Here is a 23,456-nt window from a genome sequence, read left to right as displayed (position 1 = left end):
CTCGATTTCGCCGTTTGATGTTACACAAACTTACGTCACATTATTAACAAGTTTGAATCGAGGCAAACTGACTTTTCTTGTTTGTTAAAGACATTTTTCACTTTTAATCCAAAAGGAACCTGCATAATTAAATGTTTCAAATATATATATATTTTTTACATGTTTAAACATTTTCTTGTTTTGTATCAAAAAAAGAAATGACTGTCCTAATCGTGATTACAATTACCAAATGAATCGTGATTTATATTATCTTCATAATCAAGCAGTCCAATTTAGATACATTGCTAATTTCTTGGCAGTGGTGGGAAGTAAATTAGTAACAAAACGATTTTTCAGGTATCTGCATTTATTTGTGTAAAGTTGAGGGTTCACACCTGGTCCTCCCTTTGCTTGCCAAGGTTTCCACCAGATCCATTCCCAATGACATTATGATTATATATTTTTAATTTTGTCTGAATGTGAGCGTGAATGGTTATTAGTCCATTTGTACGCGTGAGCTGGTGGGGACCGGTCCAAGGTCTGTCTTTGGGCCGCCAATATTCGGACCCAGAACGCCAAAACCATGAGGCACACATGCTAACCATTACAACGCCGTGCTACCTATTTACTAAAACTCCAATCATCTGTATTCATATAACTCATTAGAAAATTGAAATTATAAATGGAAAATTACCGTAATGCCTGATAACTGCACAGTGCTCTCCACTCCAATCAAGCACCAGAGCAAACTAACTTTGCTCCCCATATAGTTTCTTAATATTATTTCTTATAAACAAGGGACCAGTGAAGTCGCTCACACACATACACGATTTGGTGTCAGGATGATTTCTTTGTGCCGCCTCTTGCTTCCTGCTGCAGGATGATGAACTCTAGGATGAGTTTGGCTGTGCGGCAAGGCCGCTCCAGCACCACCGAGTGGCCACAGTTCTCCAGCAGCTCCACTCTGCAGCCTGGCAAGATTTCTGTGATGACGGTGGCTCCGGATACATCCACCACCTGGGGTGGGAAACATTAAAAAAAAATATATATATTTATGCTGATATTAACCTGTTTTTTGGAACACGGCTGACAAATACTAATTAAAACCTTGCCTGACAATGCATTTTTTTTTTAAACAATTGTTGTAAATCAGTGGTTCTCAAATAGGGTTACGTGAGATTTTAATAATAATACATTTATTTTGTATAGCGCTTTTCAAGGTACTCAAAAAGAAGCCTAAAATATATCTAAAAAGTATATGTAAATATTTCAGAATTAGAAGTTGATCAAATTAATTTGATATAGTAGGCTATTCAATTTCAGAATCCTAAAAAAAACAGCATCTCCCCCATAGCAGAAGTTGTCATATGCCAGCGAGAATCACCCGTTAATCACTTGAAAACTTGATTTAAAATGTAGTTGATTTTTTTATTTTGAGAACAGAGCTTTACTATCAGCCCAAAAGATGATGACACTTTATGGTGAGAATAATCTGTATGTGCACCAATCTTTAGTTACAATAACATTATTTATTTATTTATTTATCTATGAGTTATCTCTTCTTATTTCCAAATAGTTGAAGAGACCACATAAATACAAATAGAGTTCCAAAGTTGAATAAATCAGACAATGATGGCACAGCACTTTGTTTTATGGGATTAGATTTTTTTTTTTTCTTCTTCATTTAGAAAAGCATCGCGGCTGGTTCGGGGCTGCAAAAAAATATTTCACAGGCTGAACGTCACTAAAAAATGTTGAGTCAAGCTTGAAAATAGAGTTTCCGGTGTTTGAATGAGTCATCTCGGATGTTATCAGTATCGAGAGACAATACAGGGACATGTCGAACTAAGCAGGCTGTACTTGATGGTCCACATCATTTCCTGTACCTGGTCCTGCTTGCCCCACAACACCTGTACAGGTGCAGTAATGAGATGCAAGTGTTCCTGCAGCGCATATCTGGATTTCTCACTCACAATCTCCAGAAACACTGTTTGACAAAAGGAAATACAATTATAATGTTGTTGTTTTTTTGATGATGATAAAAGCAAAACTAAAGAACTGAAATGAACTAACCTTCTTCATAAAAAGAGTTGTGAGGCTCTCGGACGTCCACGAGTCCTTGAAGAATCTAGACAAGACGACCCGCACGGCTTGACATGATGCAAATTTTGAACACTTTATGAAAGATCTTCCTGAAGCTGAAGCTGACCTGTTGCGGTATCTTAAAGCGAACATGCGAACACAGTTTGAACATGTCCTCCATCTCCTCCGGCGTGGTTGGGATGAGCGGGATATTCAGCGTGTAATTGCTACTTTCCAGATCTTGCAGATGATTATCGAACTTGCTCTCACATGGATGCTTGATACCTTCACCATGGATAAGAAGATATGATTGTGATTGTTTTGCATGCAAACAACCCCAGGTGGGTCGTAAGCGGCTACATTTACTCAAGTAACTGTTCAGATGTTAACTAAATTTGAATTTAAAGGGGAAGTCAACTTTTTATTTTTTATTATTATTATATATTTTTTTCAACAATAACATGTTCTATGAAGCCCCCACTGGTCTAAATATGTTATTCTGGTTGATATTGCAAAATGCAGCCGGTTTTATCCATCTGAGGGGGCGGCCATTTTGCCACTTGCTGTCACCTGAAGATGACATCACGGTTTCTCAGGTAACAACCAATCACAGCTCAGCTTCAGAAAACAGGCGCGCTGTGATTGGTCGTCGCCTGAGCCCTGAGCAAGTGTGATGTCATCTTCAGGCGACAGCAAGTGGCAAAATGGCCGCCCCCAAAAATGGATGGAATTGCCATCACAACTCATGTAATACTATATTTAGACAACCAATCACAGCTCATCTGTTTTCTGAAGCTGAGCTACCCGAGCAAGTGTGATGTCATCTTCAGTCGTAAAAAAACGTTTTTATACATTTTTTTTTTTAGTGCTGTTAAAGCGTTAACTAATTAATTAATCACAAAGAAATATCGCATTAATCATGTATTAATGCAGATTAATCACACCATTAATTTTGACCACAGATGATCCTTTGGCATGACAGCGGATGGTTACGTCAAAGGTAGCAAGGTTTGAGCAATGAACATAACGACATGCATTCAAGTCAAGCATTTAATAAACGTTTGCGTATGACGTTTAGAATATTTGTTCATGTCAAACTACTGGGGTCATTTTTATTCCATTTTAAATGATGCAAGTGGAGTGCATGAGGAGAGCGTGCAGTGGATCAAAAAATCTGACATCCTCATAACATTAAATGTAGGAAAAAATAACATAACCGGTGCTCTTCAAATTTGGGCGGCAAAAATGTATTGATAAAAAAGTATTTTTAATAAATCAATTAATTGTGATTAATCCAAATTCTAAGATGTCATTAATCTGATTTTTTTTTTTTTTTACTGTTTGACAGCTCTCGTTTTTTTTTAAATGCTAGAGCATACTTTGATACAGTTTCTGACATGAAGAGGTGGCTTAAAGCAATGGTAGTTATTACAAAAACCGTCCAGGAGGTGGCAGCAGAGTATAAGAGAAATAAGATAAGGCCATGTTGCAACAACCTTTTTGTCAGTGTTTTCAACAGGTTTGTGAATATTGATGAAACATTGCTATATTCTAATGCTCATTGCTGATGAAAAAAAAAGAGACTCTAATCTTTCTTTTGTTAGGTTCCAAGTTTTTATAGCAATAGAATAGAATATTCTGTGTGCCTTGCAAAATCAGTCAAACAGCCGGGAGCGAAGGAGGTTGCTTCATTGAAAATGGCTGAGTTATTCAGAATGTAATGTTTATTAGACTAGTGAGGTCACATAATATTGTCAAGAAATGTTTAAGGTTGACTTCCACTTTACGATTTTTTTTTTTTTTTTTTACAGCTGAAGTTTCCTTTATGAACAGAATATTATTTTAAAGTGATATTTTTTGGTAGTATTTGAATTTGAAAATATACTATTTAAAAAAACTTTGAAAGTTACTACCCAGTTTCTTAGTATTTTTTTCTAAATACTTCAATGTTAATGTATTTAGTACATGTATTTAGAGAGATGGAGACAAAACACACACACTTGTACTTATATAATTGTGAGGACATCCATTGACATAATGCATTTCCTAGCCCCTCCCCCTAACCCCAACCATCAAAAATGATTGCCTCCCCCCATTCCTTACCCTAACCTCAACCATAACCTAATTCAAACCTAAACTTTAAAACCAAGTCTTGACCCTCAAAAAGAGGTCTTGAGCCAAAATGTCCTCACTTCACAAAAATGTCCTCAATCTGTTGGTTAAAGTCGTCTTTTGGTCCTTACAATGTAGTATGTACAAAAACACACACACACATAAACTGACCATCTGGACAAATGAGCGTCATGCTGCAAATTTCTTTGGGGTAGGTGGCGGCGTACACCCCAGCGACATTTCCCCCCATGGAGGTCCCAACCACGTGGAAAGCTTTGCGGTTTAAGCGAATGGTTTCCACAAACTGCGAAGAAGGAGGCACCAAAAGGGACGTTCAGAGGGGAAACGTGGAAGCGGCTGATCTTTTGTATTTTCTTCACCTGATGAATCCTCCTGGCCTGCCCCACGATGGAATAATCCTCCGTGTTGGTGCGGCTCGTACCCTCGTGGCCTGGCATGTCCACGCAAACAATGTGCAGATGTTTTGGTAGGTACTAATGGAGACAATACAGCTCAATGTAGATTATTTTGAACTAACACAACATTCCCGGTACACTTCGAACACCCTGAGCTGAGACAAATGCCGGCAGACCTTATGGACCGGGTTAACGAGACCGAACATTTGGCAAGGAAAAGATGGAGATTGCGGCTTTCGCAATCGAGCAAAGTTGATCTCACTCCTGATAGATACACAGTCTGTTCTGTGCCCTTTGATATTATAAGCGTTAATGCTTAGACCAAGTGCAATTTCTGCAGAAATTGCGTGGGAATGCTGAAAGCTAACAGCCGAATGCTTATGAAGTAAATTGAAAGTTAAATGATGGGAAAGTATTCATTGTAGTTGAAAGATAAATGAATAAAAAAAACACTTGAACCAGGCAGGCCTGAATTTTTGAAGCAAGTTGAAATTTGGATGGCAATGTGAGTGTTATCTGAAAGTACCCTCCATTCGTTTAGATGGAAAACTGGAACTAATAATATCCGGTTGAAAAATGCAAAAAAAAAAAAGATCACTCAATATCGCCACCTAGGCATGTAGTACCCTCCATATAGTTAGATGGAAAAGTGGAACTAATGATAGTCCGTTGGTATATATTTGCAATGTACAGTTGGAGGTGGGATTCAAACCCGCGACCTCCTGGTTACTAGACAAGGCAATTTAGCAAATGCGCCACTGAGTAATATCAGACAGATCTCCCCCCAAAAACTGACAGATAATTTTAAAGAATGACAAATATATCCCAATATAGTATTTTCCCTTAAATTTGCATGAAATTTATAGCAAATTTTCAAATCTAATTTCTAATTCCTGATTGCAAAAGGGCCACGAGAGGGCCTTCCGATACAGGTACCTTGAAATAAGGCTGGTATCGGCACCGATACTCGCCCATCCCTACTTATTATTATCATCACAATATTGTGAGGAGTTTGGCGATACAATTTCTTTTTTTTTTAGCTCATACAAAAAAAAAAACACGCACACAATATTATACTTTTGTACTTAACAGCAATGCATATAAACAAGCTGCAATCTCTAATAAGACTTAATATTATTGAAGCACTTATCAGGCTCCCCTTGATTTGACCAATAGCGTGCATTTTAAACATAGAAGGGCCACAAAACATGCCGTATGAAAATTTGACTGCACTAAAAAAACAGCCACCAGAGGGTGCTAGAACGGCACAAATGGAAATCAACTTGCCTTTTTTTTTTTTAAAGATCTGCTGCTCTTAATATTGTGACATGATGACGACGATATATTGTGGTCGTTTTAATATCGCGATATTGCCATTATCGTTATATCCCTACTAAATATGGTATTCTGGTTAAAATTGTGTTAGTGGAATATAAATTAATAATAGTCATAATAATAATATATTTTTTGTAATGCACTTTATATTTCAACTATCTTCAAGTGCTACAGAGTAAAAATAAATTAAATTAAATACAATTAAAAAGCCTAGCAAAATGGCCGCCCCTGAGATGGATAAAAACGGCTCATATTAACCATAAATATTTCTTGACAAAAATATGAGTAACTTCTACTTAGCACCGATTTATCTGTCAATTGTTGCCGTAGTATTATGTGAGACATTTATACACTTTAGGAATTTAGTATTCTTTGATTACCGAAATGGCAGCTGACTACCAGCATGCTAACTGCCAAGTAGCCTTTAGGCAAATTTTAGAACAAAAAAAAGTCAACTTTGTTTTTGTTAAAGTACACCAAGCTCAGCTGTCATAAAGTGAAACACTGTTTTACTTCCGCTTGTCGTCACACATTATGTCAACTTCTTGTGCTCATCTTAGCAAATCAACATTTGCTAACTGAACTGTTTTGCAGGAAAAAAAAAATGAACAAATGAATACGAGTCGCTCTCTACGTGTCAAATCTTGCTTGTCTTTCCATTTTGGACCACAATAGACCGATGGTGCGATCGCAAACCAAGCGCTTGCCACTACACTACCGGCTAACCTTGACAAGTGTGAGCCAAGTGTCTTTGTGAGCGGAGAAGCTGTGCAGCATCAAAATGGACGGCCTCATCCCGGGCTTTCCTCGGCAGGAGTAACAGAAGCGGTAGCCACCGCAGTCTGCATAGCGGACCTGGAGGCCCAGAGTCCTCCTCCAGTACCTGCGCCATCAAGCACAAATGATGCCGTTTTTTAGCATCCAAACATTTTGACTTGTGTTAGGAAAACGTCCTCAAATACAAACTTGTCAAGCTTACCAATAGTAGACTTTAATGAGCGCCGATGGCCACAGAAGGAAGGAAGCGACGAATGCCAAAAGGGGAATAGCCAGCGTCCCCCCGGCAATTATGAACAGATTCACAATGTCTAATTCTGCTGCCATGTCTTTCCTGAGTAAAACAAATGACAGCTTTCAAACGTTCATCAAAAGTTTTGCCGAGAGCAGGACATGATTCAAAAAGCTTTGACTTTAAAAACAAAGTGGACTTACTATTCCGTTGATTTTCCGTCCTTGAATTTCAGAAATTTACAAATGCTTCATCCTTGTGGTGTGCCGTTCGTCCCGCGGGATTATGCTGGCACTAGATAAACTCATTGATTAATCGTCATCATGGGGCGGGGGGGACCGGGCCACTAGATTATTCGGTCAATCTTTTAAAGTGAACGTACTGAAACGGAATTTTGCAAATTACCTTGGCGAAAACACACAACAGAGCAACAGCAAATTTGAAAATGTGCTGTTAAATACTTCTTCATAATATATCGACTTGTATTGAGTACGTAAGCGTTTTGCATTCACTTGAAAAGAAAACAAAACTGTTTTTCTGGCAAGTTTTGGGGTGGATCGTTGCTTCTTTTGTGTTTTACTCCATATTTTTTTCTGTCAAAAAGTATTATATATATATATATATATATATATATATATATATATATATATATATATATATATATATATATATAAACTGTTAACTTCTGTTTTATCGAAATATTTTTTTCTCCCTTTTCGGAATATTTTTTTCCGTTTTTTCCTCCTGTTTTTCTGATTTAAAAAAATATATTCTTTTTTTTTTACGAGAAAAATATGCAGTAAAAAATACAAAAAAATAATAAATCAGAAAAACAGTTAGTTTTAAACAGAGCACCAGCTTCTGTTTTTCAGAGTAATTTTTTCCTTTTTTAAAAGTAATTTCCCCGTTTTTCTGAATATTTCACCACTCCACCCCCACCCCTTTGATATTTTTTAATAACAGAAAAAAATATTCAAGAAAACAAAAAAAAATATCACAAAAAACAAAGCTGCCCCCCAAAATTATTCAGTAAAAAAGGGTTTTTTTGTTTAGTTTTTTTAAGTGAAAGCAATACGTTTCCGTATATTATTGTGTGGATTGTTGAACAAATGGGTTTGGTTCCAAGTACTAAATACACCCACTGGGTGTCATGAGAGAGACAAAATGTGTGCAATTTACAATAACAAGAAATGACATCTGAGGCATCCCAGCTGAGCTACCAAAATAATTTTACATGGTCGTACTAAAAAATAAAAACATGCTTGCATAAACTTTTTTTTTTTTTAAGTGCTTGTCAATGTAAGCCTCACTTCTGAGAGGTTCTAAGCAGGATGCAGCTGCATACGCGTTTGGATCCTGCATTACATGATGAATGCTTATATTACGATAAAACCATCAACACGTCCTCAGATGTCTCAGTTCATTCGCTTGATGATCAAATAGCAAAAGCACGACTCAACTTTCTAGGCCACGCGTGGCACAGTGGACGTAAAGTTCAATTAATACAGCAGGTGCAAATCCTTACATTGAACCCACGCAGCGCAAAACGACCGTGCAACGCTCTGATCGCGTGCAGAGCGGGCCTTTTTGCTGCCTGCAACGCTGGACCTCTACTGATGACCTACATACAGAACAAACTGGAGCAGAACAAATGGGCAGAGATGCTCGCACAGCCTGGGAGTTTTTCTTATATTTAGGTCTGTCATGTTATTCCACAAACCGCGCCCGTCGCATTAGCCGCATCCACAAGAACGTAAACGACAGCGGCGGGCGCGCATGGTCGGTGATGACGTCGCGGAGTATTGAGACATCTCAAATGTAGCAACGCACGCACGCACGCACGCACGCACGCACGCACGCACGCACGCACGCGTCACTGTGCTGACAATAGTTCAGCTTCCGACTTTTCCCCCATCAACTTTGTTTCCGTTTCCGGTTTGCGACGTGTGGGCCGCGTCCCAGTACTTGCGCTTCCGCCTTTGTGCCGCTCGGTTGCGCGTTCCCGTCGACGGGCGCGAGTGTGCAGCGTCCGCCTCAGTGTCCCAAGCATTTCAGACAGCCGAGACGCCCTCCCGCTGGGGGGCGCGGGTGCAAGTGTTGGAACGGCGCTGATGTGTAAAACCCGCAAGTCGGCGGCATCTGCTCCATTGCCGTCTATGTGTGGCGAGGGGGGGGGGGGGAGCGCTGATTGCCGCATTGGCTTCAGGTGCGGGACAAGCTGTGGTCGTTTAGTGGCCACAGCTTAAAAGGCTGCTGGTCAGGCTATTCGTTGGTCTGGCTGTCCATTTGTTTGTTTTTGTTCCGCTGTACGGTCAAATTTTAACCCACTAACGCCATAAATTTTGTCGACTCATTTACCTATCTATTATTCATTGGTTGGTGCACTCGGGAGGTCGGGAGAATGGCCTGACATCCGAGAGCGTTGGCACCGTTCTGTTTCGTTCCCGTGTTGAGGTATAAGCGCGCGTCGTTGCCCCTCTCATGTCCACCAGTTTTGTTCCAGTGTGCCTTCCATGTGCGCTACCCGCGCCTAACGTCAATACGTGTCACCCGGCACGTTACAAACAGGATTTGAAAGATTTTTTATTACTATTTTTTTTTAAACACTCCATGATTGTGTACATGCATGCTGTTTTTTTTTTATTATTATTATTTTCCCCCAAGAGACTGGCTCACAATTTAGAGGGAGTAGTCCATGAATCTCTTTTAACCCTGGAGAACCCACGGGGTCAAATTTGGCCGCTACTCAAATAACAAATAATAACAATTTTTTTTTACAAATGTTACTTCAAAAGTCCAGAGGGCCACTTCTGACCCCTGCATGGGGTCATCTCGTGGATGAATATTGCACTTACATGAGCCAGTGGTGGTGACAAGATGGCTGTCAACATGGCAATTTTGTTGAGCTGGAAATCAAAACCATCTTCTCAGCAAACCATCAGATGGTAAAATTGTGTTTTTTTTGTTAATCTATTTCATATCATGTTGCAGAATGCCTAGGAGTATGTTTTATATATATATTTTGATAAATTAGCAACTCTGAGCTATTTAAAAAAAAAAAAGGGTTAAAATTGAAAATACATATATTTTGGTGTTCAGTGAACTTATAGCAGTCATTTAATGTATGATTCATAATTTTCCAAAGAAGAAAAGGGTTCTTGGGTTCTCCAGGGTTAAATATAGGTAACAAACTGAACCAACATCAGTTGCAGAATTGTGTGTTCGGCACGGGTCCACAGGAGTCGGGCCGGGCCGGCAGGCTTTAGTCAAAATGCCAGGGCTGATGTTTTTGTGCCAGTCCAAGCGCTGACATTTTTTTAAGTTACTATATCAAAGCCAAACGGTAAGCATAGCTGCACTGTTAGCACAGTTTGGCATTAGCCAACAGCGCTATCAGCATCTTAATTGGTCCAGGACTCGCACTCAAGCTTCATGGGGATTTGTTTATGGGTCTATTTTGTGCCTCATTCTAGCGACCGCGCCATATCTTTATACAAGACATTAATCATGACTCGTTCGGTCACTTTATTGACAATGTTTATTGCGCTGACAACTACACACACTCTCTTATGGGACGCTTGAGCTGCAAATAAGCCGTCCAAACTATTATTATTATTATATACCATTACAATTAGTGAGTGGACAACATTTACATTCATTAATGGACAGCTCAAGATTTGCAAAAAAAAAAAAAAGGGCCAAAAGATGTACCCCGAGTCGTTTGCAAACAAACATTTAAATTGCTTTCTTTAAGGAGGACAAACTGCCATCCGAAATGGAGGTTCCAAACAGTGTTAATTACGACCGCTCCTAATTAACAGTGCAGATAATAAGTGTCACGCATGTCAGTGTGTCGAAATCTCATGATGACGAGTGTGCATGTGCATGTGCATGTGTGTGCGTGCGTGTATACGTGTGGCCCTCAGGTCTTAAAGAATGCAGCGGCAGTCACAGCTGTTAGAGCCACAGCAAGCACAGGGCCCCAGATCAGCCACGGCTTCTGCTGGCAAAAAAAGAAAAGAAAAAAAAAAGAAAAGGCGTCACCTAGTGAAAGCAGACGGACGGACGGCCCTCTGGCACAAGCGGCGGTCCATGGAAAGAGATCAAGGCGGTGCAACAGAGAACGGCAGTTGAAAATAAAATAAAATAAATATTTAAAAAAAAAAAAAAAAATAAATAAAGTAGGTATGTTTAACCCTAAGTAGTTGGGTAAGTTAATAGGTAGGTTAGCTGGTAGGTCAGTTGGTATGCCCAAATTTTCTTTGAAGTCTTTTTCTTATAGATATTTAAAAAAAAAAGAAGAAAAAAAAAAAAAAAGAGAATGGCAGTTGAAAAAACGATGAGCTCATCCAAAGTCACTGGGAGGAAAGCATGTTAGTGTCCAGACATAACAAACAGATGCCACATGTTGAAGCTGTATGATTTGAAAAAAAGGTTAAGATTGCTGCAGCCCGGATTTTCTTTGCTTTCGTTTCCCCCAAAAAGGAGATTTGGGGCAAGGGCGTCGTTATTTAAGCCATGCAGTGATTTTGAGGACACTGATGAGGAATGACAAACGTGGGCGGGAATAACGTATACCTTACTACCACAATGCGCCGAAGCACCACAACAGCAAAGCCAGGACAAGGCCGATGGCAATGGCTTGAGCGGGCAGCATTAGGGACGACGTCTACAGAAGGGAAGTGATATTATCATAAGCAACTGTGCAACGGGACATACTATTAATCCAGGTTTGGTAAGTTGTGTTGGCTTTGAATGGGATTCACACAATGTTGAAAGGCAAGAGGGAACACAAACAGCAGATAATAACAAGAGAGATCCTGAAACTAAATGATTAGACGATTGACAGAATAAACAGACATTTGCTGCTTGATGGTTGTAAAAGCTCCCGCGGAGGGCAAAGGTCATGTGTTGCGCAAAGAACGCGTGCTCTTTGATTCATGATTCAATCTGGTGTCCAATTTCCACAAAGTTCAACTATTTGAGTGAGATGAGGAGACACTCACCTTTGACCCTCTCTCTTGTAAATCCTTCATGTTGGCTTTGCACTCGTCCAGTTCACTCAAAAGTGACTTCTTCTCCTGCTCAGCATTCTCATATTCTCCCTTGAGGTCAGTTAGCTCCGACTTGGTCTCCTCAAACTATGGAGAATAAAACAAAATTGTTTTTAAAAATACACAAACATGTAGCTATAAAAATAGCAAAAGAAGAGAATCTGATCATTCATTATTTATAGTGCTGTATCGAAGATGAAGCTCGATCAACAAGGATGCAAATGGAAATAATATTTTGGCTTACGCTCAAGACTTTCTGGTCCCTTTCAAAAATAAAAAATAAAAATAAAAAAATACAAAATATATATATATATTTTTAAAAGTAATTTAACTCTATAAATCCCAAACATGATATATATGAGAGAACATTCTGATTCTTTAGTATTTATTGGTCCTACTGAACAAAAACACTTTTTTTTCTGAAAATCAACTTCCACATATGACTTTTGATTTGTGTCATATTTGATACAGCCGATCACAATGCTTTAAATTCGTACATTTATAACTGTCAAAAATATCATAATAAACAGACATGTCAAACATTTCCCACTATTAAAGGATCTTTGTGCAGTTTGTCACTTATTTACTCATGACTGCCACCTCTGGCCAAAAGCGTAACTGCAACATCTGTGTCAGGCTCGTTCATGCTGCGCGTGCGAGTACGTGCACGACCTTAAAGCAACAGCCACAGTTGACAAACGAAGACATGACTAAGAAAAACTCCGCCCCTCCCCTCCCCAAAGAAACTGTGGAGTGTGAGGGTCCGCACACGACTATAAAAGGGAAGATAAAAGCTGATAGGTGCAGTCAGAGTAAAACAGTCAAGGCTCTTCGTACTCATCTGGGCATTGGCGGAGCAGGCATGATGTCGAAAAAGCTTTAATATTAACTTTTTAAACCGCAAAATGCACCTTTAATAAGTATAGGTGCCTCCCCTTTCTCAGTTGGGGCGATCTTGCAAGGATCAGCTGGGTGATACTGCCCTCTAATGGATTATCTGTGCAATGCATGCGTCAGATCATATAAATCAGGATTAAAAAATACATTTTAAAAAAAGGTGGTTGGGGTTGGGGCGATATGTACAATTCTGTTCTGTAATCCGCATCAGTCATGATGAACACATGAATGGCAAATGTGACATTATTTTGTTTTTAGGTGAAATGACGTTGCAGATATTGGAAATGCTAATTGTGGCTAGAATAGTTCATTAGTGAAAGTTAAATCTTGTTTCTGACTAGACAAAACAAAATGACAGATATCTGCAAGTTACACATTTTTTCCTGAATCCTAAAAATCGCCAGGTGTGATGAATTTCAGTATGTGCTGCCAATATGATTGTCAGGTCACCCACATTGGTCCTGAAAACTCGGCAAACGGATTATTACGTCTAGGATATTAGTACAAATAGTGTTGGAACAAGTACTGCAGTTCAAACTACTGGCAGCAACAAGACGTTTATATTACCCACCACAAATATAGACAATAAACCGCATGACGTCATCATCTGCGGAAAATTCCCGCGACAGGATTGTGATGAGAGCACGTGACAAGACATTCTATTCAAATTTCATTACGTTGCACGCGGGCCAGGCTGTTTCTCCGGATTGCTTCATGACGGTTACTGAGCTTGCGAGGGTTGGTTTTTCCCGAGAGAACACAACTGGTTTCTCCTGATCAGCAGGGCACGTGAGAATGTGACAAAAACATGGCTGATCGCAACAAAAGGCGCTTCACCTCTCCGTGCCGTTCTCTTTTTTTCCGAATCCCTCTCACAGATTTTCGATTCAACACTGCTCCCGCCAGTGAGAAGGAAGTGGATTGTCCGTACATACACACACGCGGCCTTGCTGAACCTGCCATCAAACATGCCGGTCGGGTCTGCTACTCAGGATTGTGTCACCAGATGACAACCCGCAGCGCACGTTTGTTTGGAATATCAAATCTTGATCCGTGTTAGCGCTGGTGGCCCGTGACAGTCCCTGTTTATTTGTTGCTGATCGTTGTAACCCCATACCAGTATGTTACGCAATGACATCTAATGTTTCCTTATCTTATGACATGTTGGGTTTCATTCACAGGTCAAATCTTACAGTTTCATCACATCGTATTTCAACGAGTTCAACAGGCGGATTTGGTTTGGAGGACCAAAACTGCCTAAAAAGAAATGATAAAAAAGAAGAAAAAAAAACTGATATCAAAAATTAAATACAAACAATAAATATAAATGGCAAATAAAAAATCCATAAATAAATAAATAAATTAGATTAAAAAAAAAAAATACATGTGAAAATAAATACAAAAATAATCTATAAATAGAATTAAATATCAATGACTCAATCAATAACAACGCCAACATTTATTTTGTTCATGCAAATTGGGTCAAAAAGGGACTGACCCAACTATTGTGAGTTATTTAATTAACCCCCAAAAGTTGGGTCAAATGAATAATCCACTAACCAACCCAAGGTTAAACGAATAACCCGCAAAACAACCCAAAAATTGACCCAAGTTTATGGGCTAAATACCTCAAACGGTTGGGTCGGTTCATTTCTGACCCAATTCATTTGGGTTTTTCAACTAAGCCAAAAGTTGTGTCAAATGAATAACCTACACCTAAAAAGAGTGGGGTCAAAAATAACCCAACAATGGGTCAAAAATGTTACCCCACTTCGAGTAGAGTGTACCAAACAACCCAAAAGATTGATTTCTGGGTTATTCGTTTAATTTGACCTAACATTTGGGGCTAAAATGGTTCTTCTTCTTTTTTTTTTTTTTAACCCAATTCAACTTCATGGGCTAAATACCCCGAAAGTTGTCTCAAATGAATAACCCACACAACATCCAATTTTAGGGTTGTTTTGTGGGCTATTAATGTATCTGACCCGACTGTGCAAACAGTCAGAACAACTAAACGCTCTTTGACGAGAAGGCAACTAAACGACTGTTTGTATCTCTCTTTCCGTTTGCGTGCGTGTTGCGCGACTTTTCTGATGTCAAGTCCGGTTGCGCTTTGGCCTCCCTAAAGATTGCGAAGCACCTTCGGATGAGTTAAGCCCCACCTCTCGCTGCAAGGTCTCCCTGGAGCGATCTGCCTCCTCCAGTTGGGTTTGCAGCTTGCTGCTCTCCTGCTGGTGCTGATGCTGCAAAGCCGCCATCTTCTTTTCCAGCTCCTGTTGAGATCTCTCGAGGGCTTTCAGGCTGTTGCTCAGCTCGGCATTCTGAGCGCGCGAACTAGGAGCGGCGAAAAAGAAGACGACAAAATCCGTTTGAACGGGTGGCGGATTACGAAGTACGAGCAAACGAGACGGTTGACGACCATGTCCCAAAACGTGGTTGGCTTTATAAATTCTGAATGTTCTTAAGGTTGTGGGAACATTTTCGGCTGTGGAATTAATTCACAATAAAACTAACAAACAGAAATGTTTGGAATTTATCATTGACAAATGGCAAACTCATTGAAAGAAATGAAAGACAGACTGAGAGAAAAACACATGCAAGAATGAACACTGCAGCAAATTTCTGGGTTGACTTGAAATGTTGTTTTGAGTTTGGAGGTCCACATTTCTTGAGCTGCAGTAAAACTCTTTCTGCAGCCAACAAACAAGCAGATGAAAACGTTCTGACCTGACAAGGTCTTTCTCCAACTGCTGCTGCAAGTTGACCTTCTCTTTCTGGTGGGCCTTGTGGAGCTCCTCTTTCTCCGCCCGGAGGGAAGTGCACTCACTTTGCAGACCGACCTTTTCTTTTTGATGCTTAGTCACTAGCTCCTGTTTCTCGGATCGCAGACTCGAACACTCCTTCTGACGGCCGTTACACTCCACCTGCATGGACTGCAGCTCATTGGCTGGAAAACACAAAACCAATCAATCAATCTGCAAACAAAAGATTGATCATTTTTAGACAGACAGACTCTCCATACCTATAAAAAAAGAGGCCTGACTTTAATGCTTGATCAATCCAAACCCTCCCAAATACTGTGGTGCCTTGAGATACAAGTTTGATTTGTTCTGTGACCACACTTGTAACTCAAAATGCATCTCGTATCTCAAATCATCCGTCACCATTGAAATGAATGGAAATGCCATTAAATCTGTTCCAGCTGTATAAAATAATAATAATAAAAGCACTCTAGGAAAAAAAAAGTTTGTGCTTTCATGATGCAATTTTGCAATCGATTCAGAAAGCTGCTCCTTCTGGTGTGCTCACCTTGGCCACCAGGAGGGAGTAGTGGATAATATAGTCACAGACACAAGCGAAGAAGAAAAGACTTCTTCTTTTTCAACTGCTACTCAGTAAGTTGCTGTAATTAGTCATTTTGTTCATAGAGGATAAAGACTATATGCCTTTGAGTATTATATTATCTGTCTGCATTTGTTGTTGTTGTTGTTCCACCATTTGGGTTCAAATATTCATCGTATAAGGTTATAAAGCAACAACTATTGATGCTAACAATTCCAATAGCATTTCAATGGTAATTTGTATTATATGCTAGCTAGGACAACACAGTTTCATTGTTTTAAATACATTACATGTCTTGTGTTTAATTTGACAGTAAACTTCAGCTGGGAACGTCATTAAACATCTTGAAGCCTCGTTTTTGAAGAATTATTCACTATTTGCCACACTACTGCTAATTGTGGAATAAGTTGAACTGACATTACTGCCAATGCACAGTGCTCGTGTCTCATGTTTACATTCACAACTTTGCAAGTCAAAGCACAAATATCAAACGAATGATGGCCCGCATTTGAAAAACTCATAATTCGGGTCGCCCCGCCTTATCTGGAGGCACCAAATTGTGAGTAGTGCTGTCACTATCGAATATTTTTAGGATCGATTAATCTATCGATTAATCAACTAATCAAATTAATTTTAATTTTGCATTAAAGTGTATTACAAAAGCATTTTTTCCCGATTGCTGTTTATTAACCAGTGATTGGTGGTTATTTCGTACTTTGTATTTGTATAGCGATAAAAAAAAAAAGGGGGGGGGGGCTGTGGGTATTAATGTTGCACTATGTTACCGGTTCAGTCATTGTTTTCCACAAAAAAAAAAAAAGAAAAAAAAAAAGAAGTCTTATTTTGCTTAAACACTGAAGATAATCAGTCTTTTTTCATGAAGGACTACAGAAATCAGTGAACATTTTACGGTTGACATGCTGACATCAGAGGATTTTATTTTAAATTAAAAAATGACTTGATTTGATAATGGATTACTTGTCGATTAATCGTTTAATTTGGACAGCTCTAATTGTGATTATGCAGATTTACATTCTAGGAAATATGTACACATGAAACGTCAACATGAGACGAACTGCATTTCATTTGACCAGCTGGAAATAAATCATACATGTGTAAACTGTCACATGGCGGATTATTCCATCTCTCCAGATACAGAGTGAGAACAATTTGAAAACGAATCTGTGTGTTTTCATCTTGAAGCACCTTGTATTTCTGCAGTTTTCTGCCACTGCTTGCCCTGCTGCTGGAGATCCCGCCGCAGGTCATCAATCTCGCGCTCGTATTGGCTGGCAGTCTGACGCCATTTGTCCAAATCCTTGGAGACGGTTGCCAGGTTGGACTCGATCGCGCCGACGTCGCGGTCCCGCTCGGCGGAAGCCGCCTCCAGGATGCGTTTGAGTGACTTCACCTCGTCACGTGAACTTTGCAGCTCGGCGTGTAAACTGGAGGAGACGTCCGTCTGCTCTCTGAGGGCGGCCATTTCATCTTGGAGCTGCCGCAGTTGGCCTGTTCAAAAGTATGTCCGTTCAGGATGAACAATAGTGGTGGTAATAATATTTGTTAATGGATCCTTAATAGGAGGTATAATTGCAACTTGGCTTCTTAATATGGCAGACACAAAGAGCTTTCATAAATCAGGTGGCTCCTATTAAATACCTTGAAGAAGTTTGATCTGTTTTGCAGATTCATCAGCTTGCTGCTTCTTCTCTTTTCTCTCTTTGTTGAGGATACCTACAAAACGGAACATGTTTTACGGCGGCCATCTCTGTCGAGCTGGACTGAGCAATCACTAGTGCAGCCGCTATTGAATATTTCTAGAATCAATTCATCTATCGATTATTCAATCAATTAATCGGATTCATTTTCATTTCATATTAAAGGGTATTATAAAAGCATTTCCCTGATTACTGTTTATTAACTCATTTGCTCCCAAAAACATATAAAAACGTTCTATTTTAAAAATTGCCATGGTCCCAAAAAGATACGTATATCTTTTTTTTAGGCAAGAGCATACAGAAGGCTTAGATGCAGCCTCTGACCTGAAGAGGTGGCTTAATGCAATAGAACGTATTACAAAAAATGGCCAGCAGAGTATAAGAGATCAACCATGGCCGTGTTGAAAAAAGCTCTTTTCCACTCTGTTTTAAACAGATTTGTGAATAATGATTCACATTTAGCTATATTCTAATGCTAATTGCTTCAAAACGGAAACAGATAGAAATATACTTTTTTTTTTTCTGATGAAAGAAGAGACTAATCTTTCTTTTGGTAGCTTCCATTTTTATAGCAAAAGAACAATATTCTGTGGGCCTTGTAAAATCAGTCAAAATCCAGTAAATCAGCTGGGAGCAAAGGGGGTTGCTTCAGTCAAAATGGCTGCAAGTGAATGAGTTAGCTGGTGATTGATGATTATTCGGTACTTCATATTCGTATAGTGATAAAAAAAAAAGAAAGAAGGGGGATTGATGTTGTACTATGTTACCGGTTCGGTCATTGTTTTCCAAAAATGAAAAAAAACTGATGTTTGCAAATGGCTTATTTTGATTAAACACTTCTTTCATGAAGGACTCCAAAAATCCGTGAACAATTTATGTTAATATGCTGAAATCAGAGTATTTAAAAAAAATGGTGCCAAACAATTACTCAAATAATAAAATAGTTGTCGATTAATTTTGACAGCTCTAGCGATCACATTGAAAAAAAAAATCACTTTATTTATTTAGCACTTCTTTTTTCTTTTTCTTTTTTACCTTCTAGCTCCATGCATTTGTGCCTCTCCGTATTGGCCTGATCCTGGGCCTTTCCAAGTTCATCATTCAAGCGCTGGATTGTTTTTTCATAGTCGCTTGACGACCCCATATTTGACCTGGTGAGATCGTCTGAAAAGACGATAAAGAACAATGCTTATCCAAACTCATGAGCCCTATTCTAACAAGAGAGTGTTGGTTGGTAAATGTAAACGTTCCTATCCTCCCACAAGTGCTGCGGAATGTCAAGACTGAACATTTGCCGCAGTCGTAACGAGGAAGCAATGACGGCGTTAAGTGTCATCATAAAAATAGAAAGGTCGCTTAAAGCCCTTCCGTGTTAATTCTGCTTCAGTCCCAAATATTGAACTAGGGCTGGCACACGAGTTGATTTCCCAAGATATAAAAAGCAGGCCTATTACATAAGCTAATTGCGAGCCCAGAAGAGAAAGGAGGTCCGTGGCGTGCATTTCCTATCCGGTCTGCCATTCAAAATGGTCTACACTGGCACAGCTACTCTAGCTGACAGGCGGCAACACACCGGAATGGACCGGCTGAGGCTGTCAAAAGGCTTGCTATGTTTCTTGCTTGCTGGTTTGCACTTCCCAGCGAATATCTTGATCCACTAATCTGTGGCGGCTGCAAAAAAGGGATGACCTCATCTTGGGCCGAGCATTTGGCAGAGCTCAAAAAAGCAGTCACAACATTTGAAAGCATGTGCGCCATAAAAGGACGTGGCCGATGAGTGCGATGCAGAATTTGCTCGCCGCATGCCTCTCTCGCATTGCTGTCTTCGTGGACCGTCCATATCCACCCACATACACATTCATAGAGGCGCCGTCGGACGGCACCAATAAATCCGAGCCAACCAAGTGACGGCTGGAGGCTGGTGGCACCCTCCGATTCGAGCGCATGATCACGCTGCTGGGTGGTAGACAAAGGCCGGCCGGCCGGAGCTGTGTTGTGCGTGTTCCTGCATGCATGCATATTTATGAGTGACAAAAGGGAGTGGGCTCCCCTCTTAATAGGGTGGTCTTTGTCAAGTTGAGAGAAAATCGAGAAGAAGAAAAAAAAGAGAGAGAAAAACAAAAGGAGCATCCAATAGGACTGGGTTAAAAAAAAGAAAAAGAAAAATGTAATACCACAATCGATATCGAATCGATTTTTCTTTTCGAGCCTGATATGGATTCATAAAACCATGAATTAATTATATTAAATAGTGCTGGGTATCAATTCAGTTTTCCAAAATTCATTCGATTCACAGAAGAACCAATGCTGCAAATAGTAGAACTTCTTGCTCTTACTAAAAAAATATGAATATTTACATTTAAAATGGAATCCAATGCAATTACATTAATCATATATGACCTGATCAAAAACTATTTACTGTTCACATGAATTCAAAAGTATTTTCTTACATTTATGAAAGGCCTGACTTATTGTACTTTAAGACAATTAAGAATCCTTTTCATTTATATTTACAATTATTGAATTATAATTATGAAAATATGTTTACCTCATCCTTGCTGAGGTCAATGTATGTGCGACACGTGTTACTTTCATTCATAAATTATTTAACCAGTTACTACCTCCACAAAATGTAATGTTTTTTTTTTATCATGTCCTTGATATTTAAGACGATTTGATGTTCCTTACTAAAAAATATGAATATTTGCATTTAAAATGGAATCCAATGCAATTACATTAATCATATATGACCTGATCAAAAACAATTTACTGTTCACATGAATTTAAAAGTATTTTCTTACATTTATGAAAGGTCAATGTATGTGCAACACGTGTTACTTTCATTCATAAATTATTTAACCAGTTACTACCTCCACAAAATGTAATGTTGTTTTTTTTTATCATGTCCTTGATATTTAAGAAGATTTGATGTTCCTTAAATGAATCAATATCGGATTGAATTGAATCAGGAAAAATCGAAATGTAATCGATATCCAGCTCTAATATCCAATACAATATCTTCAGCCGCCATGACCCATCACAGCTTGAGTGTCAAAGTATAAATGAGATCGGAATGTGTAAAAAAATACCTTTTGGCGAGATGCGATACTGAGCATCATGCTGTGTGATGACAAAAAAAAAAAAAAAAAAAAAAAAAAAAAGTAGGGGAATTTCTTTTTTTAGCTCAAGTGCTGAAGGCTAAAGTCATGATGGCTCAGCTACCCTCTTGCTGCTGAATGAGACGGCCTGTCTTCGACATGGCCTGCTGGGTAAGTGTGGAGAGAATATCAACAGATCGACGGCCAACATAATCAACAATCAATGAGCGGTAAGATTGATCTGGGAATGACTGAAAGAAACACTGCGGTGAGCTTTCACAAACGCTCTCCATGTTGTGCAGTGAAGCATTGCAAATCCGGTACAGTCCTCATGCAAGATGAATTCACTCGTCAAGCGGCGTTGCAATATCGCAGCATGATTTCAATATATTTGCTATTTTCATCGTCAGTTTGTTACTGTGCTGACATGTTCTTAAAGGTCAAAGAGACGAGACAAGAGTCAAATTGGAGGCACTCAAACAAGGACATCAGCTTGTTAAGTCATGCAGCTGCCTTCAATTGAAGCTTCAGACACTTGAGGATGACTCAGGATCATTTAGCTACACTTTGTCTGAATGATTTGACAGCGCAGGTTCCAACCAAAAAACAATGCCATCTCATTCATGTCTGTCCATAAATAGAAAAAGATTTGGAGTTACCTTGAATTTGTGATATGTTGTTCAGTGGATCACTCAGCTCCTTCACTTCCATGATTGTATCTGGAAAGAATTATTGATATATATATATTATAATGAGACAAAATACATACATCACAAACGAAGCACAAGTTAGAGGTTAAAGATTTGGAATACAGTAACAATAAATACAACATGTTAATTCATGACCAAGCTAAAAGCACCGTGAGTATGTAAATCACTTGAAAACATGCAAAATCAAGATGAAAGTGTCAAACGTATCTGAAAGTTACCTCAATGAATCCAGAACCGACAGTTTTGTATTGAACTGTGGCTACAGCAGTCCTAGACATGAAGTACTCTTCTCTAACTATCAGATTTTTTTTTCAGATGCAAAACGGAATAGTCCAAGCGTGGAGGGGGGCCGGGGGGGGGGGGGGCGGGGGGTCTGCACGTGACACTAAGTGGCAGCTCTCATCAATATTGCTACAAAGAAACCACAAGGCGAGAAAGATGTGCTCCGAATATAACACAGCAAAGATGTTTAACTAGATTAAAATGGAAGGCTACTTATTTTGGACAATAAGTATTTGTAAAAAACGACACCCCTCCATTTTGTGGCCACATTGGCCTGCCCCACCACACGAGGTCATGCATCTGAGTTCCCCGCATCACGGAAGCTGCAGCTGCATACTGACACTGAGAGGTTTTTGTTTTGTTCAGAGGCCTGCCAGTGCTCATGTAAAACGCGAAACAATCACATCTTTCAACGGGAAATGATTAGGGCGGTCATAAAAGATCAACTGCTGAATGCTTTTTGTTTTGCTATGGCACATTAAAACAGGATGTCTTGCAAATCCAAATATCTGTAAAACAATTGTGAAACAAGGTAGGCTACAATTTGAAGTTACACTTCCCCCCCAATTTGAAGTTACAAAAAAATACCTCTAGAGTAGACTAACTCACTGAGGTCAGTTATTTGCAACCAGTGTGCTACAAAAAATAATGTAGGTTTGTCTATCTATGCCAGTGTTTCTCAATTACTTTTTCTTACACTCCCCCCAGGAAGAAGAAAATACTTCTTACACTCCGCCCCCAACTCTCAGCCATAACTATAAATAGTAGGGGTGGGAATCTTTGACTGTCTCACGATTCGATTCCAATTTTTGGGCTCTGCGAGTTCGATTCGGAACGATTTTTGATTCAAAATGATTTGATTGACGATGATTTCTGCTTCAATGTATAGATGAGCAAAGAATCGTCAACATCTACTCCAGTCTGACTCGCTAATTGCTAATTAGTGCGCTACTCGCAGCACTTTTACCACTCGAAAAAACGCCTATTCATACAAAACGCTTCAGGAATGTATACAGAGAAGCATCTTAACATTACTCACCGGCATATGAACTTCCGACGCTGCAAAAAAAAAAAACTTTTATTGGCATAACTTGACTTAACTTTTTCCTTCTACTCTCTAATGTGGCTACAACTTAACAGTGTATCAGAACACGTGGACCCACACTGCCCCTAAGTGGCCAAATCGGATATAACACGAACAGCGCTCCCAATGAAGGCACACACAAACAAGGGCCAAGACAGTATAAAATAATTGAAATAAAATCAATTTTGAATCATACTAAATGAGAATCGCGATTCTTATGAGAATCGATTTTTTTGGGCACACCCCTAAAAAATAGTGTCATTTGTCGATAACATTTTTGTAAAAGTACACACCTCTGCAGAGGAGTAATACTGACAATGAGAGCGCTACTGCCACAG

The 23,456-nt window shown here is 39.3% G+C and overlaps 2 protein-coding genes across 6 annotated transcripts; both read right to left on the bottom strand.

Annotated features, from left to right (window-relative positions):
* Positions 1-23: 23 nt before the first annotated feature.
* On the bottom strand, positions 24-7,502 carry abhd6b (abhydrolase domain containing 6, acylglycerol lipase b). Of its 2 annotated transcripts, XM_086069544.1 has the most exons (9): positions 7,137-7,502; positions 6,904-7,035; positions 6,651-6,807; positions 4,554-4,667; positions 4,345-4,477; positions 2,189-2,346; positions 2,053-2,107; positions 1,866-1,966; positions 24-996 (listed from the first exon to the last, which is right to left on the bottom strand). In XM_086069544.1, the coding sequence occupies exons 2-9, from the start codon at positions 7,026-7,028 to the stop codon at positions 817-819; spliced, it is 1,023 nt and encodes a 340-aa protein (XP_085925670.1). In that variant the 5' UTR covers positions 7,029-7,035; positions 7,137-7,502; the 3' UTR covers positions 24-816. The 2 variants fall into 2 exon arrangements, with proteins under 2 accessions (XP_085925670.1, XP_085925669.1); XM_086069543.1 differs by having other exon boundaries at positions 6,904-7,502.
* A 2,951-nt stretch (positions 7,503-10,453) lies between these two features.
* slmapb (sarcolemma associated protein b) lies at positions 10,454-22,101 on the bottom strand. 4 transcript variants are annotated; one of them, XM_086069540.1, is made up of 10 exons: positions 21,971-22,101; positions 21,702-21,761; positions 18,980-19,108; positions 17,886-17,960; positions 17,433-17,735; positions 15,612-15,831; positions 15,047-15,218; positions 11,940-12,074; positions 11,512-11,602; positions 10,454-10,936 (listed from the first exon to the last, which is right to left on the bottom strand). In XM_086069540.1, the coding sequence occupies exons 2-9, from the start codon at positions 21,751-21,753 to the stop codon at positions 11,516-11,518; spliced, it is 1,173 nt and encodes a 390-aa protein (XP_085925666.1). In that variant the 5' UTR covers positions 21,754-21,761; positions 21,971-22,101; the 3' UTR covers positions 10,454-10,936; positions 11,512-11,515. The 4 variants fall into 4 exon arrangements, with proteins under 4 accessions (XP_085925666.1, XP_085925665.1, XP_085925667.1 ...); XM_086069539.1 differs by having other exon boundaries at positions 10,454-10,933; XM_086069541.1 differs by lacking the exon at positions 11,512-11,602.
* Positions 22,102-23,456: the final 1,355 nt, after the last annotated feature.

This window comes from Leptonotus elevatus, chromosome 2 (assembly GCF_054856555.1).
Source record: "Leptonotus elevatus isolate MCC_2025b chromosome 2, RoL_Lele_1.0, whole genome shotgun sequence".
NCBI lineage: Eukaryota > Metazoa > Chordata > Actinopteri > Syngnathiformes > Syngnathidae > Leptonotus > Leptonotus elevatus.
Note: the sequence above shows the minus strand (reverse complement) of the source record. Positions and strands in the feature narration are given on the sequence as shown.

Coding starts and splice junctions, on each gene's coding strand:
- abhd6b (XM_086069543.1), bottom strand. CDS start 7,028: ATGGCAGCAGAATTAGACATTGTGAATCTGTTCATAATTGCCGGGGGG. Junction 4,668..6,650: donor CTTGGCTCACACTTGTCAAG/GTTAGCCGGTAG, acceptor TGTCTCCATTAG/TACCTACCAAAACATCTGCA. Junction 1,967..2,052: donor CAACTCTTTTTATGAAGAAG/GTTAGTTCATTT, acceptor TTTGTCAAACAG/TGTTTCTGGAGATTGTGAGT.
- slmapb (XM_086069540.1), bottom strand. CDS start 21,753: ATGGAAGTGAAGGAGCTGAGTGATCCACTGAACAACATATCACAAATT. Junction 17,736..17,885: donor ACAGATCAAACTTCTTCAAG/GTATTTAATAGG, acceptor ACTTTTGAACAG/GCCAACTGCGGCAGCTCCAA. Junction 15,219..15,611: donor TTGGAGAAAGACCTTGTCAG/GTCAGAACGTTT, acceptor CGCCGCTCCTAG/TTCGCGCGCTCAGAATGCCG.